General features: G+C 43.7%; 1 protein-coding gene across 3 annotated transcripts in view; it reads right to left on the reverse strand.

Annotated features, from left to right (window-relative positions):
• Nucleotides 1-19,087, reverse strand: part of usp40 (ubiquitin specific peptidase 40) — a 227,813-nt gene that overhangs the window by 196,344 nt on the left and 12,382 nt on the right. For all 3 annotated transcript variants that reach the window (XM_070876177.1, XM_070876175.1, XM_070876176.1), the window contains exons 2-4: nt 18,064-18,426; nt 14,327-14,394; nt 12,349-12,462 (exon numbers count right to left, since the gene is read on the reverse strand). In XM_070876177.1, the coding sequence (XP_070732278.1) occupies nt 12,349-12,462; nt 14,327-14,394; nt 18,064-18,268 (387 nt within the window). In that variant the 5' untranslated portion in view covers nt 18,269-18,426. The remainder of the gene's footprint in view (nt 1-12,348; nt 12,463-14,326; nt 14,395-18,063; nt 18,427-19,087) is intronic.

The raw sequence follows: 19,087 nt of genomic DNA on the forward strand, positions 1-19,087 counted from the left end.
ATCTGGCCGTGGACTCAGCTCCACTTACCCGCCCGCTCCCCATATTCCCTTATTGGTTAAAAATCTATCTATCTGTGATTTGAATACATTCAATGAGCTAGCCTCAACTGCTTCCCTGGGCAGAATATTCCACAGATTCACAACCCTCTGGGAGAAGAAATTCCTTCTCAACTCGGTTTTAAAGTGGCTCCCCCGTATTTTGAGGCTGTGCCCCCTCGTTCTAGTCTCCCCGACCAGTGGAAACAACCTCTCTGCCTCTATCTTGTCTATCCCTTTCATTATTTTAAATGTTTCTATAAGATCACCCCTCATCCTTCTGAACGCCAATGAGTAAAGACCCAGTCTACTCAATCTATCATCATAAGGTAATCCCCTCATCTCCGTTATCAGCCTAGTGAATCGTCTCTGTATCCCCTCCAAAGCCAGTATATCCTTCCTTAAGTAAGGTGACCAAAACTGCACGCAGTACTCCAGGTGCGGCCTCACCAATGCCCTGTACAGTTGCAGAAGGACCTCCCTGCTTTTGTACTCCATCCCTCTCGCGATGAAGGCCAACATTCCATTCGCCTTCCTGATTACCTGCTGCACCTGCAAACTAACTTTTTGGGATTCATGCACAAGGACCCCCAGGTCCCTCTGCACGGCAGCATGTTGTAATTTCTCCCCATTCAAATAATATTCCCTTTTACTGTTTTTTTTTCCCCAAGGTAGATGGCCTCACATTTTCCGACATTGTATTCCATCTGCCAAACCTTCGCCCATTCGCTTAACCTATCTAAATCTCTTTACAGCCTCTCTGTGTCCTCTACACAACTCGCTTTCCCACTAATCTTTGTGTCATCTGCAAATTTTGTTACACTACACTCTGTCCCCTCTTCCAGGTCATCTATGTATATTGTAAACAGTTGTGGTCCCAGCACCGATCCCTGTGGCACACCACTAACCACCGATTTCCAACCCGAAAAGGACCCATTTATCCCAACTCTCTGCTTTCTGTTAGCCAGCCAATACATTTCCTCTGACTCCGCGTACCTTTATCTTCTGCAGTAACCTTTTGTGAATCAGCCTGGTGAACCTTCGCTGCACTCCCTCAATAGCAAGAATGTCCTTCCTCACAGTAGGAGACCAAAACTGTACACAATATTCAAGGTGTACAACTGTAGTAAGACCTCCCTGCTCCTATACTCAAATCCTCTCGCTATGAAGGCCAACATGCCATCTGCCTTCTTCACCGCCTGCTGTACCTGTATGCTAACTTTCAATGACTGATGTACCATGACACCCAGGTCTCATTGCACCTCCCCTTTTATTAATCTGTCACCATTCAGATAATAATCTGCCTTCCTGTTTTTAACCACCAAAGTGGATAACCTCACAGTTATCGACATTATACTGCATCTGCCATGCATTTGCCCACCTAACCTGTCCAAGTCACCCTGCAGCCTCTTAGCATCTTCCTCACAGCTCACACTGCCCTTTTATTCTTACTCTCTGCTTTCTGTCTGCCAACCAGTTCTCTATCCACGTAGGTACATTATCCCCAATACCATGTGCTTTCATTTTGCACACTAATCTCTTGTGTGGGACCTTGTTAAAAGCCTTTTGAAAGTCTAAATACACCACATCCATTGGCTCCCCCTTGTCCACTCTACTAGTTATATCCTCAAAAAATTCGAGAAGATTTGTCAAGCATGATTTCCCTTTTTAGAAATCCATGCTGACTTGGACCGATCCTGTCACTGCTTTTTCTAGATGGGGGATTCCCATTCAGATAGATTCGGACCAAAGGACTCATTTCACAGGAAAGGTAATGAAGGAAACTTGTAAAATACCGAACATTAAGCAGAAATTCCACATCCCCTACCATCCCCAGAGTTCGGGAATGGTAGAAAGAATGAATAGAACCCTCAAAACCTCCCTGAGTAAAGCAATCCAGGGAACCGGACAGGCATGGCCGGAACTCCTGCCCACCATATTGATGAGACTGCGTGCTATACCGAATCGCACAACAGGATTCACCCCTTACGAACTAATGACTGGACGAACAATGAAACTCTGAGGGAATAGTTACAGGAGGAGCAGAGTAGGACCTTTACGTGATAGAATTAGGAAGTATGTGATGGAACTGAGTAGGCAGTTGAAAGGTATGCGACAGGAAGTACGAGATAAGCAGGAAGAGGAAGACGAGGATAAAGAAACAAAAAACCCCGGCGGTAGCACCCGAGGTGGGGCAAGGGTAATGGTTCGGGTGTTACCAGAAAAACCTGGATTCGCCCCTATGAGGTACTGATTAGCGGAGACACGTATGCATACATAAATATGAAAAGTGGGTGCAGGTGGAAACACTGGTCTCAACTGAAAGAATATAAGGGACCTGACCAAAGATTGACCCAAAATTTGTACCAATATACCTCTCTGAATGGTATGCAGAGGCATACGACAGTTAGGTAAATGGATTAGTAGGCGGACTAATAGGAGGGATGTGTATCATATTTGCAATGTTAAACATAATCGTTGTGATAATCCGGCTGTGGGAGAGGACCCATGAGAGGAATAGGAATGGCCAAGAGGAGATGGTAAGGCTCTGACCACAGTATGGGCTGTCCAGACTGTGTTCCCCCAAACAAGTGACTCAAAATGATGCGGTTATTGGCCTTGTTGGGCCTGCTATGACTGGTCAGAGGAACAGAATACATGGTGACGCTGTCAAACAGATACAACAGCAAGATTATGATCCCCAAGGACGAAAAGGGAATCACACACTACTTCAGGAACCAGAAGAAACAATGTTAGGAGTGTCACCCTAATTCTCACCCCGTCTATAAAGGATCAGAGAGCGAGGATGGCGACCAATGCGTTAGTCCACCAGCCCCAGGGTGTTGGAAGTAGGGTGTGATCCGGGGCATAAGTTGCTAGATTGTCCCTGGATAACCAAGACCTAAAGTTGGGGGGGGGGGGGGGAAACCACCTATAAAGACCTCGCTTGCCTGAATAATAGGGCCATAGCAGATCGGGCAGCGCTTGGATGTTGGAGCTCAGAAATAACCCCTACACCCATGCCAGAAACTCCGAATCCCCCACCACCAGATTGTCCTCAAACAGAGGAAGGGACAAGTGGAGGGCTGGTGATCAAGAAGACAGAGGAAAAGATACACTTTGGAATACGCCAGAGGATAATCACGGTATTTCTAACTCTGACCGATCTAACGATCCCCAGTTTCTGTGAGTCAAAAACAATAAGTATGTATAAAAATCTGACACTGCAGGCCTTAGATGGACCGGAGTCCAAGACCCTGAGGTTTATTAAAAGGGAAGGTTAGATGAAAAAGGGAGATATTAGAAATGATGGGCGCGGGATATGCGGTGGACGTAGCCACGGTAAACACTATAGATCTCCAGGTGGTAGAAGAGCACTTACATAAGAACATAAGAATTAGGAACAGGAGTAGGTCATCTAGCCCCTCAAGCCTGCTCCGCCATTCAACAAGATCATGGCTGATCTGGCCGTGGACTCAGCTCCACTTACCCGCCCGCTCCCCGTAACCCTTAATTCCCTTATTGGTTAAAAATCTATCTATCTGTGACTTGAATACATTCAATGAGCTAGCCTCAACTGCTTCCTTGGGCAGAGAATTCCAGATTCACAACCCTCTGGGAGAAGAAATTCCTTCTCAACTCGGTTTTAAATTGGCTCCCCCGTATTTTGAGGCTGTGCCCCCTCGTTCTAGTCTCCCAGACCAGTGTAAACAACCTCTCTGCCTCTATCTTGTCTATCCCTTTCATTATTTTAAATGTTTCTATAAGATCACCCCTCATCCTTCTGAACTCCAACGAGTAAAGACCCAGTCTACTCAATCTATCATCATAAGGTAACCCCTCATCTCCGGAATCAGCCTCGTGAATCGTCTCTGTACCCCCTCCAAAGCTAGTATATCCTTCCTTAAGTAAGGTGACCAAAACTGCACGCAGTACTCCAGGTGCGGCCTCACCAATACCCTATACAGTTGCAGAAGGACCTTCCTGCTTTTGTGCTCCATCCCTCTCGCAATGAAGGCCAACATTCCATTCGCCTTCCTGATTACCTGCTGCACCTGCAAACTAACTTTTTGGGATTCATGCACAAGGAGTCTGTGGTTCAATGGTGTAATGGTGAGCACTATGGACTTTGAATTCAACGATCCGTGTTCAAATCTTGGTATCCTAAAAGAGTTTCATGCACAAGGACCCCCAGGTCCCTCTGCACCGCAGCATGATGTAATTTCTCCCCATTCAAATAATATTTCCTTTAACTGTTTTTTTTCCCCCAAGGTGGATGACCTCACACTTTCCGACATTGTATTCCATCTGCCAAACCTTAGCCCATTCGCTTAACCTATCTAAATCTCTTTGCAGCCTGTGTCCTCTACACAATCCGCTTTCCCACTAATCTTTGTGTCATCTGCAAATTTTGTTACACTACACTGTCCCCTCTTCCAGGTCACCTATGTATATTGTAAACAGTTGTGGTCCCAGCTCCGATCCCTGTGGCACACCACTAACCACCGATTTCCAACCCGAAAAGGACCCATTTATCCCGACTCTCTGCTTTCTGTTCGCCAGCCAATTCTCTATCCATGCTAATACATTTCCTCTGACTCCGCGTACCTTTATCTTCTGCAGTAACCTTTTGTGTGGCACCTTATCGAATGCCTTTTGAAAATTTAAATAAATCACATCCATCGGTACACCTCTATCCACCATGCTCGTTATATCCTCAAAGAAATTACCCAAACCCTAAGCGGGTTACTGAAAAGTGGAAATGATAATGAGAAAATGCAGGCCCAATTGGGAGATGGAGCCGAATGAGAATTGTTACAAGTGGCCCACACACTAGGGGATCATGCCAAGACAATTAACTTAATAAACACGAACCAAAAGTACAATAGAAAAAGCAGACAAAATGCCACAGTATGCACCGGGTATGGAGCATGTATGGAAGTACAGTAGAACATAACTTAGAACAGCTACAAAATGGGGATGTCCCAGATTAATAACCAATGATGTATTCAGGGAATGGACCTTGGGAAAAAGGGAAACAGACGCCTGTGAAATCAGGCGAAACAGCCATGCATGGGTTCCTAAAACTAAATGTGTAACTGGTCATCAGAATATAATCGGATTTGTACTGTCAATACCACAAATAATGCGACCAAGGGAAACCTCCTGTATAAAGTTGACAATATAGGAGAAAGAAGAAACCGAACACGGGTCAGATACCACAAACTGCAATACATTATTAAGAAGGGAGATGATACCAAGGGTGTGTGCATTAAAGATTGTTATAAGAATAACCAGGTTGTTTTATGCCGAGAACATCCCAAGTTTGATCAAGATGACTATGGATACAGCCGCACAGAAGGATGTGTCCTGAGCATAACCCCGCTGATGCTGGATTCCGAGACAACAGCAGCACCACGAAGTAACGGGCAATGGTGTGTCAGCACCACAGCCACTAACATGACAGTGGGAGGAATAACGCACTGCCCCATCACTACCACCGACTTTTGCCTTGCGACCAGAGAAGAGGTTAACATTCAGGGACTTATTATAAACCCAGAATTAAAAGAAGAAACTATCAGTGGAATGGTGGTAGACACTATAAAGGCGGGGTATGAGGGCTTCGAAGAGCCTCAGGGAAATCCTATTCCCAAACTAAATGAGGAACAGACAGCGTTGGAGAAGAGTGTCCGTGAGCAACGACAAAAATACATCATACTGATGAGAGATTGTTCAGCTGCAAAAGGACACAAAAAAAAAGTGCTGGCCAATCAACCCTGGTATATACCACTATAGGATTTTGGACTTAATGTTCATGTACACCCTTGGATAAGAATTATGTCACATGTATTAGTGATCGTGCAGATGTTGGTTATACTTATGTTACTGTTTGAATGGTGCTTTAGATGTAGGAGGAGAAGGATGAAAGCACTGGTAAAAGCCACTCAGAAATACGAAAGGAAGCCTTCGCTGAAAGTAGGTAACAGGGGAGACGAACCAAACCAACACGAATACCTGATATAAGTCGTGAGTGTCCCAATCTTATCGCTTGATCAATGAAATCGGAGCGGGAGACACACGAGTCTAGTGAGGTAAAAGAATTGATCACGGTAGGTTAATAGAATAACCATGTAACCAAAGTGGGGATTGAAGCGGGAATTAAGGAGTTAAACATGTTTTAGATTAGGAAGACAAAAAGCAATTTGCTGATGTGGCAGAATTAGCAGATGCAACTGTAGGACAATGGTACAGTTCCTGTTATTCAGAGCTAAGGTCGTAGGCCTACGAAGTGGCTTCCTGTTGTATTCAGAACTTAGAAATAAATTCCTGTTTGTGGCAGGAGGCAGGATATATATGTTCATACCCAAGGAGGATGTGAAACAATTGACAAAGTTGAAATTAAACAATCTACAACAAAGCGAAAAAAATTGTCACGCGGTAAAAAGATTGACCAATGGTAATGTAAATGATGACTTTGCAAAGAATTCTGTATAAAAGAAGCAGCCTCTAATGTGTTCGACGAGAACGGTTGGGAAGGCATCCAGTTAAGGAACTGGTGTAGACCGTGTCTCCCTTGATCAAGCAATTAAGCAATTCTTTTCTCCACAACAGGCCTGTACAGAGTGTCTTTGTCATACTCCACATCAGCCCTCGACCATGTCTGTTCTATTTCCCGCACCTCTGCTCTCACTCCTTCCCCTCCCCCTCAGAACGATGACAGAGGTCCCCTTGTCCTCATCTTTCATCCCACCAACCTCCACGTTCAATGAATCATCCTCCACTATGTCCACCACCTCCACCATGATCCCACCACCAATCATAGCTTCCCCTCCCCTCTCAGCATTCCGACGGGACCGCTCCCTCCGCGACACCCTGGCCCATTCCGCAGTCAAACCCAGCAACCACCCCGCCCTTCCCACAGCACCTTTCCGTGCAAGTGCAGGAGATGCAACACCTGCCCTTTTACCTCCTCCCTTCCCACTATCTAGGGCCCCAAATACTCCTCCCCGGTGAAACAGCAATTTGCTTGTATTTCTTTCAATTTAGCATACTGTATTCGCTGCTCACGATGTGGTCGCCTCTACCTTGGGGAGACCAAGCATAGATTGGGTGACCGCGCCATTCAGTCCGCAAGTGTGACCCTGAGCTTCCGGTCGCCTGTCACTTTAATTCTCCACTCTATTCCCACTCTGACTTCTCTGTCCTCGGTCTCCTACACTGTTCCAATGAAGCTCAACGCAAGCTCGAGGAACAGCACCTCATCTTTCGTTTAGGCACTTTACAGCCTTCTGGACTCAACATAGAGTTCAACAATTTCAGAACGTAGCCACTGCCAATCTTTGACTCCCTTCCTCCGACCCCCACAGAGCCTGTTTCTTTCTTTTTTTGATCTTGTCTCTAATGGCAGCTGGTCATTATCCCGCCATTCACACCCTATCTGGATTAATGTTTTGCTAACTCCTGGTATTACCATTTCAATTTGACCCATCATCCCTTTTGTCTCTCTAATCTCTCCTGTCTTCCACCCTGTCAGCCCTTTCCTTTTGTTCTTTCTTCCCCTCCCCCTTTCAGTGCTTGTTAAGAATCTGTTGTTTCCGAACACTCTCCAGTTCTGACGAAATGTTAACACTGCTTTCTCTCCACAGATGCAGTCTGACCCGCTGAGATTTCCAGCATCATACTTCAAGTGTTCGAAATAAAAAGACATACTATGTTTTTTTTCTGACATAGAGCCAGAAATTTACAAGCACCTGATGTTGTGCAAACTTTCCTCACCAAACAGCAATTAACTCTGGTTGACCCCAGGAATGAGACTACTTCCTCAGGAAGTAACTGAGCAGTGACTTTAAAGGGATCAATTAAACATCAGAACCATGTTCCAGATCCTAGTTGGTCAGTTAGTGATGACAAAACATTTTTGAAGCCAGTACCACATGTGCCACCCTGGTAGCTGGCTCAAAAGCAATATGGGCAGAGATACGAGATCAGATCACCTTCTATCTTCTTGGTCAGACAGACCCAAGTAATGGAAATAAAATTCATTTAGAAGATAATAACATTGTCCTGGATGAATTTCTAGCTTTCCCTACCCTTTGGGTGAACATAAGAAATAGGAGCAAGAGTAGGCCATTTGGCCCTCGAGCTTGCTCCGCCATTTAATATGATCATGGCTGATCTGATCATGGACTCAGCTCAACTTCCCTGCCCATTCCCCGTAACCCTTGACTCCCTTATCGCTCAAAAATCTGTCTATCTCTGCCTTAAATATATATTGAATGACCCAGACTCCACAGCTCTCTGGGGCAGAGAATTCCATAGATTTACAACCCTCAGAAGAAATTTCTCCTCATCTCAGTTTTAAATTGGCGGCCCCTTATTCTGAGACTATGTCCCCATGTCTTAGTTTCTCCTATGAGTGGAAATATCCTCCCTGCATCCATCTTGTCGAGCCCCCTCATTATCTTATATGTTTCAATAAGATCACCTCTCATTCTTCTGAACTCCAATGTGTATAGGCACAACCTAGTCAACCTATCTTCATAAGTCAACCCCCTCATCTCCGGAATCAACCCAGTGAACCTTTTCTGAACAACCTCCAATGCAAATATATCTTTCCTTAAATACGGAGACCAAAACTGTGTGCCTTACCAACACCCTGTATAGTTGTAGCAGGACTTCTCTGCTTTTATACTCTATCCCCCTTGCAGGACAGCATTCCATTGGCCTTCCTGATTATTTGCTATACCTGCATACTAACTTTTTGTGTTTCATGCACCAGGACCCCCAGGTCTCTCTGTACTATCAACACTTTGCAATTTTTCTCCATTTAAATTATAATTTGCTTTTCTATTATTTCTGCCAAAGTGGATAACCTCACAGTTTCCCACATTATACTCCATCTGCCAAATTTTTGCTCACTCATTTAGCCTGTCTATATCCCTTTGCAGATTATTTGTGCCCTCCTGACAATTTGCTTTCCCACCCATCTTTGTATCGTCAGCAAACTTGGCTACATTACATTCGGTCCCTCCATCCAAGTCATTAATATAGATTGTAAATAGTTGAGGACTCAACACCAATCCCTGCGGCACCCCATTAGTCACTGTTTACCAACCGGAAAATGACCCATTTATCCCGACTCTCTGTTAGTTAGCCAATCCTCTATTCATGCTAATATATTACCCCCAACCCCGTGAGCTTTTACTTTGTGAAGTAACCTTTTATGTGGCACCTTATCGAATGCCTTCTGGAAATCCAAATACACCACATCCACTGGTTCCCCCTTATCCACCCTGCTCGTTACATCCTCAAAGAACTCCAGTAAATTTGTAAAACATGATTTCCCTTTCATAAAATCATGCTGACTCTCCTTGATTTGGAAAAGCATGATTCAATGTCCCGCTACTGCTTCCTTGATAATGAACCCCAGCACTTTCCCCAACAACAGATGTTAGACTAACTGGTCTATAGTTTCCTGCTTTTTGTCTGCCTCCTTCTTTAAATAGGGGCGTTCCATTTGTGGTTTTCCAAACCGCTGGGATCGCCCCAGAATCCAGGGAATTTTGGTAGATTACAACCAATGCATCCACTATCTCTGCAGCCACTTCCTTTAAGACCCTAGAATGTAAGCCATCAGGTCCAGTGGACTTGTCCGCCTTTAGTCCCAATATTTTACTAAGTACTACTTCATTAGTGATAGTGTTAAGTTCCTGCCTCCCTATAGCCCCTTGATTATCCAATATTTGGATGGTTTGGTGTCTTATACCATGAAGACCGATACAAAATATTTTTTCAACGTCTCTGCCATTTCCCTGTTCTCCATTATTAATTCCCCAGTCTCCCTACAAGGGAGCAAGCTATCTTAGATCTGGTCCTGTGTAATGAGACAGGAATAATAAACGATCTCCTAGTAAAAGATCCTCTCGGAATGAGTGATCACAGTATGGTTGAATTTGTAATACAGATTGAGGGTGAAGAAGTTGTGTCAGAAACGAGCGTACTATGCTTAAACAAAGGGGACTACAGTGGGATGAGGGCAGAGTTGGCTAAAGTAGACTGGAAACACAGACTAAACGGTAGCACAATTGAGGAACAGTGGAGGACTTTTAAGGAGCTCTTTCATAGTGTGCAACAAAAATATATTCCAGTGAAAAAGGAGGGTGGTAAGAGAAGGGATAACCAGCCGTGGATAACCAAGGAAATAAAGGAGAGTATCAAATCAAAGACCAATGCGTATAAGGTGGCCAAGGTTAGTGGGAAACTAGAAGATTGGGAAAATTTTAAACAACAGCAAAGAAAAGCAATAAAGAAAGGAAAGATAGATTACGAAGGTAAACTTGCGCAAAACATAAAAACAGATAGTAAAAGCTTTTACAGATATATAAAACAGAAAAGAGTGACTAGAGTAAATGTTGGTCCCTTAGATGAGAAGGGGGATTTAATAATGGGAAATGTGGAAACCTTAAACAATAATTTTGCTTCGGTCTTCACAGCGGAAGACACAAAAACCATGCCAAAAATTGCTGGTCACAGGAATGTGGGAAGGGAGGACCTTGAAACAATCACTATCACTAATGGGGGTAGTGCTGGACAGGCTAATGGGACTCAAGGTAGACAAGTCCCCTGGTCCTGATGAAATGCATCCCAGGGTATTAAAAGAGATGGCGGAAGTTATAGCAGATGCATTCGTTATAATCTACCAAAATTCTCTGGACTCTGGGGAGGTACCAGCGGATTGGAACGCAGCTAATGTAACGCCGCTGTTTAAAAAAGGGGGCAGACAAAAGGCCGGTTAGTTTAACATCTGTAGTGGGGAAAATGCTTGAAACTATCATTACGGAAGAAATAGCGGGACATCGAGATAGGAATAGTGCAATCAAGCAGACGCAGCATGGATTCATGAAGGGGAAATCATGTTTAACTAATTTACTGGAATTATTTGAGGATATAACGAGCATGGTGGATAGAGGTGTACCGATGGATGTGGTGTATTTAGATTTCCAAAAGGAATTCGATAAGGTGCCACACAAAAGGTTACTAGAGAAGATAGAGGTACGCGGAGTCAGAGGAAGTGTCTTAGCATGGATAGAAAATTGGCTGGTGAACAGGAAGCAGAGAGTCGGGATAAATGGGTCCTTTTCGGGTTGGAAATCGGTGGTTAGTGGTGTGCCACAGGGATCAGTGCTGGGACCACAACTGTTTACAATATATATAGATGACCTAGAAGAGGGGACAGAGTGTAGTGCAACAAAATTTGCAGATGACACAAAGATTAGTGGACAGAGAAAGGCTGCAAAGAGATTTGGATAGGTTAAGCGAATGGGCTAAGGTTTGGCAGATGGAATACAATGTCGGAAAGTGTGAGGTCATCCACCTTGGGAAAAAAAACAGTAAAAGGGAATATTATTTGAATGGAGAGAAATTACAACATGCTGAGGTGCAGAGGGACCTGGGTGTCGTTGTGCATGAATCCCAAAAAGTTAGTTTGCAGGTGCAGCAGGTAATCAGGAAGGCGAATGGAATGTTGGCCTTCATTGCGAGAGGGATGGAGTACAAAAGCAGGGAGGTCCTACTGCAACTGTCTAGGGTATTGGTAAGGCCGCACCTGGAGTACTGCGTGCAGTTTTGGTCACCTTACTTAAAGAAGGATATACTGGCTTTGGAGGGGGTACAGAGACGATTCACTAGGCTGATTCCGGAGATGAGGGGGTTACCTTATGATGGTAGATTGAGTAGACTGGGTCTTTACTCGTTGGAGTTCAGAAGGATGAGGGGTGATCTTATAGAAACATTTAAAATAATGAAAGGGGAGACAAGATAGAGGCGGAGAGGTTGTTTCCACTGGTCGGGGAGACTAGAACGAGGGGGCACAGCCTCAAAATACGGGGGAGCCAATTTAAAACCGAGCTGAGAGGAATTTCTTCTCCCAGAGGGTTGTGAATCTGTGGAATTCTCTGCCCAAGGAAGCAGTTGAGGCTAGCTCATTGAATGTATTCAAGTCACAGATAGATAGATTTTTAACCAATAAGGGAATTAAGGGTTACGGGGAGCGGGCGGGTAAGCCAGATCAGCCATGATCTTATTGAATGGCGGAGCAGGCTCGAGGGGCTAGATGGCCTACTCCTGTTCCTAATTCTTATGTTCTTATGTTATGTTCATCCTCTACCCAGTGAAGGGGATAAGAGCACAATATATAAATCATGCAATTTTTCTCCATTTAAGCAGCACATAACTGCTAGGAGAGTTGACTTTGCTTTTCCAAACCCTATAAAAATCTTTTAAAACGTAAATAATCAGTACCACACAACTCACCTCGTTACTTGTCCAGCCAAAGCTATCAGTTAGGTCAGATGTAGATGCTGCTAGCTGGTCTGCAAGCAATAAGTGGGCAAAAAGCCTCTGTAGCTCCAAAGGGATGACTCGCACCTAAAAGAGTAATAATACAATTACTATATTCAAACTTTACATACCGTCGTACCCTAATAATAGAAATCATTTTTCAACTTTGCCCTAGTGCAAAGAAAGGATATGACTAGATGCAGCATAAAACTGACACAAAGCGGCACAGTCACTGAAACCAAGTAGGTGTTTTGCAACAACAACCGGTCATCATCCTATGCTTTACAGTCATTATCGGGTCAAGCTAGCATATATAATACATAGGCATACAATTATCTATAAAACAAATATCTAGTAACACTACTAAGTCCTTCAGTAATCCTCACGATTACTCAGTGCACCAGCCAGCTCTGGTTATTGATTTACTTTCTGTCCATACATGAGATGGTTAAGGTGAGAAATGATAAGGGGATATGTACTGTTTTGTAGCAAGTGTCAAAAGACACTGTTGAGTGCTCATACGAATCTGGAATCAGCTATTAATTTGAACCAGAACCATTGACATCAGAAGAATGTCAAGAGTGAGATTTATATTCTAAAAGAGTAAGACACATTACAAACCCATTTATACCCACAAAGCTATCTTTATTTTTAGAAGCAACATCTATCACGAATATTTTTCAATACCAAAATGAATGAGTTGTGCTCCAAAAGAGTGAGAATTGACAGGCTTGGTAGTCGCCCTGCTGATTTAATGGAACTTGAGGTAGCACTTTCTATATTCTGACAGCTATTAAAACATGGGGTAAAAAAGTTCAAATCTCTGAATAACTTCTTACAGGCAATAAGTGGAACCTGGCGAGATCAAATCCGTAACTTCAGCAGAAGAAATAAAGACTTGCATTTATATCGTGCTTTTGACAACCTCAGGACATCGCAAAGCACTTTACCGCCAATTAAGTACTTTTGAAGTGTACTCACTGTTGTAATATAGGACGGTCCATTCATAGCAGGTGACTAATATGTATTAGACAGTGAAAGTATGTGATCATAGAACAGCTTCAGAGTTTAAATTTTATAACATTATAAACTTAGGGAGTTTTTATTGTCTGAAATGTATCATAAAGGATCTCAGTACATTGGAGGACCAGCACATGGCACCAGAGCAGTGAAGACAGGTTCAACTGCTCCCATTCCACGGAGTTTCCATTTGTTCTGTGGGTAATTATGTGCCATGTGCTATCTTTTACCCTGCAATGTCAGAAAGGGTCCGCATAACTACTACAAAGCACAATGTAGTAACAGGCAGTTGTTCTTACAAAACACCGATATGGTTCCAGTGGAGGTGACCTTTTGTGTCAGTTTTGTGTTAAATCTGTCCATCATTAGATGATCCATAGAGAGGAATGGGAATTGGGAAGATGGGGGAAGCACATCACATCAAAAGTCATTACCCAAACTATTCTTCCACAGCCAACAGAAAGCTCCTTTGCACTACCTGTACTAGCAGTAGTCAGGGAGTAAGTTGGCTACAGAGACCAAAAGGAGAAAACAAGTGATTTCATACTCATAATTTACTAACAACCTTGTTTCATATCAGTTATTTACTGGAAATATTTTTCTTTTAAGTTTAGTTGGTCAGAAATTAGAAAATGAACACTTATTCGTTCATAGGTTGCTGGAAGTCACAAAGCAAACAAGTAGCCCAGTATACATCATGTCACTTGTGCACAATCACAGCCATTTTTTTTATATTTCAAAAAGGAAAAAAAAATACTTAGTGGTCAATATCCCACTAATTGCCTTTACAGAAGACATGTAATACCTGCTCAGGGATTACAATTAGCCTATTGTGCAGATTTGATCCATTTACATGAATGTCTGTACTTAATAATTCAGAATAAAGTGAAAAACACAAGGTAATTGATAAGATAAATGCAAACATTCTCACCTTAGACTCCGACTTATCTTTGTCAGATAAATTTCCCAGTTCCTCAGGTCCCAGGGCAAACAATGATTCTAATTCAAAGAAATAAGAGATAGAATGTTAATCATACAGCAACAACTTGCATTTATATAGAGTCATTAGCATAGAAAACATTCCAAGGCACTTCACAGGAGCTTAGACACTGAGTGAAAGATGGGTTAAGGTCATGAAAGGATATGAACACAAGGATGAGAATTTTAAATTGGAGTCGTTGGACGACAGGGGGTCAATGTAAATCAGCTAGGACAGAGATGATGGGCGAGCAGAACTTGGTGCAGATTAGTATCGGGGAAGCCAATTTTTGGATGAACTGAAGTTCATGAAGGGTAGAAGATGGAGGCCGGCCAGGAAAGCATTGGAATAGTCATGCCTGCAGGCAACAAAGGACTGCAATAAGAAAAGAAAAAAAGAATTGCATTTATGTAGCGCTTTTCACAACCTCAGGACATCCCAAAGCACTTTACAGACAATGAAGTATTTTTGAGTGCAGTCACTGTATTAATGTAGGAACCGTGGCAGCCAATTTCCGCACAATACGCTACAAACAGCAATGTAATCCGAGAGCATGCAGAAATCAAGCGCAGGCAGCGGAAAGAGCGTGCGGTAAATCTGTCCCACCCTCCCTTACCCTCAACGACTATCTGCTCCACCTGTGACAGGGACTGTGGCTCTCGTATTGGACTGTTCAGCCACCTAAGGACTCATTTTAAGAGTGGAAGCAAGTCTTCATCGATTCCGAGAGACTGCCTATGGAATGGAATTATGACCAGGTAATCTGTTTCAGTGATGTTGATTGAGGAATAAATATTGGCCAGGGGCCAGGGCATCAGGGAAAACTCCACTGCTCTTCTTCGATATAGTGCCATGGGATCTTTTACGTCCACCTGAGAAGACTGACAGTGCCTCGGTTTAACATCTCATCCAAAAGACAGAATCTTTAACAGCACAGCACTCCCTTGGTACTGTTCTGGAGTTTCAGCCTAGATTTTTGTGCTCAAGCCTCAGCAGGTAGGACACAATCTTATGACTCAGAAGAGAGTGCTACCAACTGAGCCACAGCTGACACTGTAAACATCATCATCATAGGCAGTCTCTCGGAATCGAGGAAGACTTGCTTCAGCTCTTAGAATGAGTCCTTAGGTGGCTGAATAGTCCAATACGAGAGCCACAGTCCCCATCAGAGGTGGGGCAGATAGTCGTTGAGGGCAAGGGAGGGTGGGACAGATTTGCCGCACACTCTTTCCGCTGCTTGCGCTTGATGTCTGCACGCTCTCGGCGATGAGACTCGAGGCGCTCAGCGCCCTCGCGGATGCACTTCCTCCACTTAGGGCAGTCTTTGGCCAGGGACTCCCAGGTGTCGGTAGGGATGTTGCACTTTTTCAGGGAGGCTTTGAGGGTGTCCTTGTAACATTTCCTCTGCTCACCTTTGGCTCGTTTGCCTTGAAGGGGTTCCGAGTAGAGCGCTTGCTTTGGCAGTCTCGTGTCTGGCATGCAGACAATGTGGCCCAGCCAGCGGAGCTGATCAAGTGTGATCAGTGCTTTAATGCTGGGGATGTTGGCCTGGATGAGGACGCTAATGTTGTTGCGTCTGTTCTCATGGTCTACCCGCCCTCTTGTATGGCTCAGAGACATGGACCATGTACAGTAGACACCTCAAGTCGCTGGAGAAATACCACCAACGATGACACTGTAAAATTAGATCTTCAGCAGCCGAAGGGCTGAGGCAGGGGTGGAAATGGGTGATGTTACGGAGGTGAAAGTAGGAGGTCTTGGTGATGGGGAAAAGATGATGGGGAAGGAAGGAATGAAGGAAACGCGGCAGCTAAATTTTGCTGAGCAAGCTCCCACAAACAGCAATGCGATAATGACCAGATAATCTGTTATTGTTATGTTGATTGAGGGATAGCCATTGGCCAGGACACCAGGGATAACTCCCCTGTTACAATAAGTTTGTGTGTTTTTTTCAATTAATCATGTATTTTAACTACAGTCCTCATTTGTCAGACTATCCCAAATTAGGACTAAATTATAATGGGTGGAGGGAATAGATGAGCACCTGGCTCCAAGTATTCTGCTAGCACAGTTTTGTCAAAAACATCTGCAAAGTGTACCAGTGCAGCCTGGCATGACTAGTATTCCAACTTCACTTCCTCCCAGCAAACAACTACTCCAAGTTGATAATCTGCTCGTAATGAACGACTTGCCTTTATATAGTGCCTTTCAGACCTCAGAACGTCCCAAAACATTTTACAGCCAATTAAATACTTTGTTGAAGTGTAGGAAATTAGTCAGTTAATTTCCGCACAGCAAGGTCCCACAAACAGCAATGTGATAATGACCAGATAATCCATTTAATTAGTGATGTTGGTTGAGGGATAAATGTTGGCCAGGACACCGGGTAGAACCCCCTCAGCTCTTCTTCAAAATAGTGCCATGGAATATTTTACATCCACCTGAGAGAGCAGATGGGGCCTCGTTTTAATGTCTCAACCAAAAGACGGCACCTCTGATAGTGCAACACTCCACACTGAAGTGTCTGCTTAGATTGTGTTCAAGTTTCTAGAGTTGGGCATGAACCCAATCTTCTGACATAGAGACGAGTCACAACACAAAGACAACAGGAAACAGTAAAATGACTGAATTTGCAAGGAAATTGTTTTCTACTTCGTTGAGTAATTAGATTATAGAATCATACAAATGTACAGCACAGAAGGAGGCAAGCTGACCCACTGTGTCTGCTGGCCAAAAAAAAGCTATGCAGTCTAATTCCACTTTCCAGCTCTTGGTGAGCCATGTAGCCTACGGCACTTCAAGTGCATATCCAAGTACTTTTTAAATGTGATGAGGGTTTCTCCCTCGACCACCTTTTCAAACATTGAGTTCCAGACCCCCACCACTCTCGGTGAAAAAAGTTCACCACTCCCCTCTAATCCTTCGACCAATTACTTTAAATCTGGTTATTGACATTTCTGTTAAGGGCAATAGGTCCTTCCTATCTACTCTAGCTAGGCCCCTCTTAATTTTATACACCTCAATTAAGTCTCCTCTCAGCCTCCTCTGTTCCTAGAAAAATAACCCCAACCAATCCAAACTTTCCTCATTGCTAAAATTCCCCAGTCCTGGCAACATGCTTATAAATCTCCTCTGTACTCTCTCTAGTGCAATCACAACTTTCCTATAAGATGGTGATCAGAACTATACATAGTAATCTAGCTGTGGCCTGGTGTTTCATACAGTTCAAGCATAATCTCCCAGCTCTTATATTCTATGCCTCGGCTAATAAAGGAAAGTATCCCGTATGCCTTCCTAACTACCTTATCTACCTGCCCTGCTACCTTCAGAGATTTGTGGACATGCACTCCAAGCCCCCTCTGTTCCTCTACACTTATCAGTGTCCTACCATTTATTGTGTATTCCTTTGCCTTGTTAGCCCGCCCCAAATGCATTACCTCACACTTCTTCAGATTGAATTCCATTCCCCACTTTTCTCCCCACCTGAAGAGTCCATTACTGCAGTCTACAGCTTCCTTCCTCACTATCAACCACACGGCCAATGTCTGTATCATCTGCAAACTTTTTAACCATGCCCCCTACATTGAAGTCTAAATCATTCATGTATATCACAAAAAACAAGGGACCTAGTACTGAGCCCTGCTAACCCTTCCCACTCATTATTCTTATTCCACCTGCAGTTAATTTACCTCGGAATTCAGGCGTGTACAGTAATGTCTGAAGCAGCGAGTTGAGGTAGCAGGTGCCTCCCTGGTTTTTGATTCCACTGAGGTTACTGGCTGCCCGAGGTGCCACTGGGTCAGTGTCCTTTTTCCTGGATTTCCGCCCATTCACCCGTTTGTTCTCAGATACAAAGCCAGTGTCTTCCTCTTCTTCAAACATGTCCCCAAACATCCTGCAGAATTGGTATCACACAACCTTTCATATGGTTGCTTTAGCCCAACAAATCAAATTTACGGCGTTGTAATTTACTGTTATCTCATTCTTAGCAGCATTTGCATTTCTGACTTGTAGATAGGTGCAGGTTTTGAAGTTCGGGCAGTGTCTTTACCCTGAAACAAAGAAAATGCTTGCAAGTTATAAAATCAAAGAATGATACAGCACAGGAGGCCATTCAGCCCATTGTGCCTGTGCCAGCTCTTTGGTAGAGCTATCCAACTGGTCCCACTCCCCTGCTTACTCCATTGCCCTGCAAATGTTTTCCCTTCAAGTATTTATCCAATTCCCTTTTGAAAGTTACTATTGAATCTGCTTCCACCACTGTTTCAGACAGAGCATTCCAGATCACAATAACTCACTGTAATAAAATGTTTCCTCATGTCGCCTCTGGGTCTTTAGCCAATCATCTTAAACATTTGCCCACTGGTTTTCAACTCTTCTGCTTCTGGAAAGTGGGCTCAAGTTTCAGACCGAGTTGCTCCTATTTTTTGGAGCAACTAATTTAGAATGGAGCATCTTAGAAATTGCAATTCTCGGCATTTAGTTTGCTCCAGTTCTAGTCAGTTAGAATAGTTTCATTTTAGAACAATTTTTCCTTCCAAAAGGGGGCATCTGTTTTGCAAGTTTAGGGAGCACCAAAAACTTATTCCAAACTAACTTAGAATGGAATAAGTGTAGATTTTTATACACTCAGAAAAACCTTGTCTACACCTTAGAAATTAGGTGAAGGGAACGAAGGGGTGGGGGGCGCGGGTGAAGAGGAAGTTAGAGTGA

Source organism: Pristiophorus japonicus, chromosome 3 (genome assembly GCF_044704955.1).
Source record: "Pristiophorus japonicus isolate sPriJap1 chromosome 3, sPriJap1.hap1, whole genome shotgun sequence".
NCBI classification, from domain to species: domain Eukaryota; kingdom Metazoa; phylum Chordata; class Chondrichthyes; family Pristiophoridae; genus Pristiophorus; species Pristiophorus japonicus.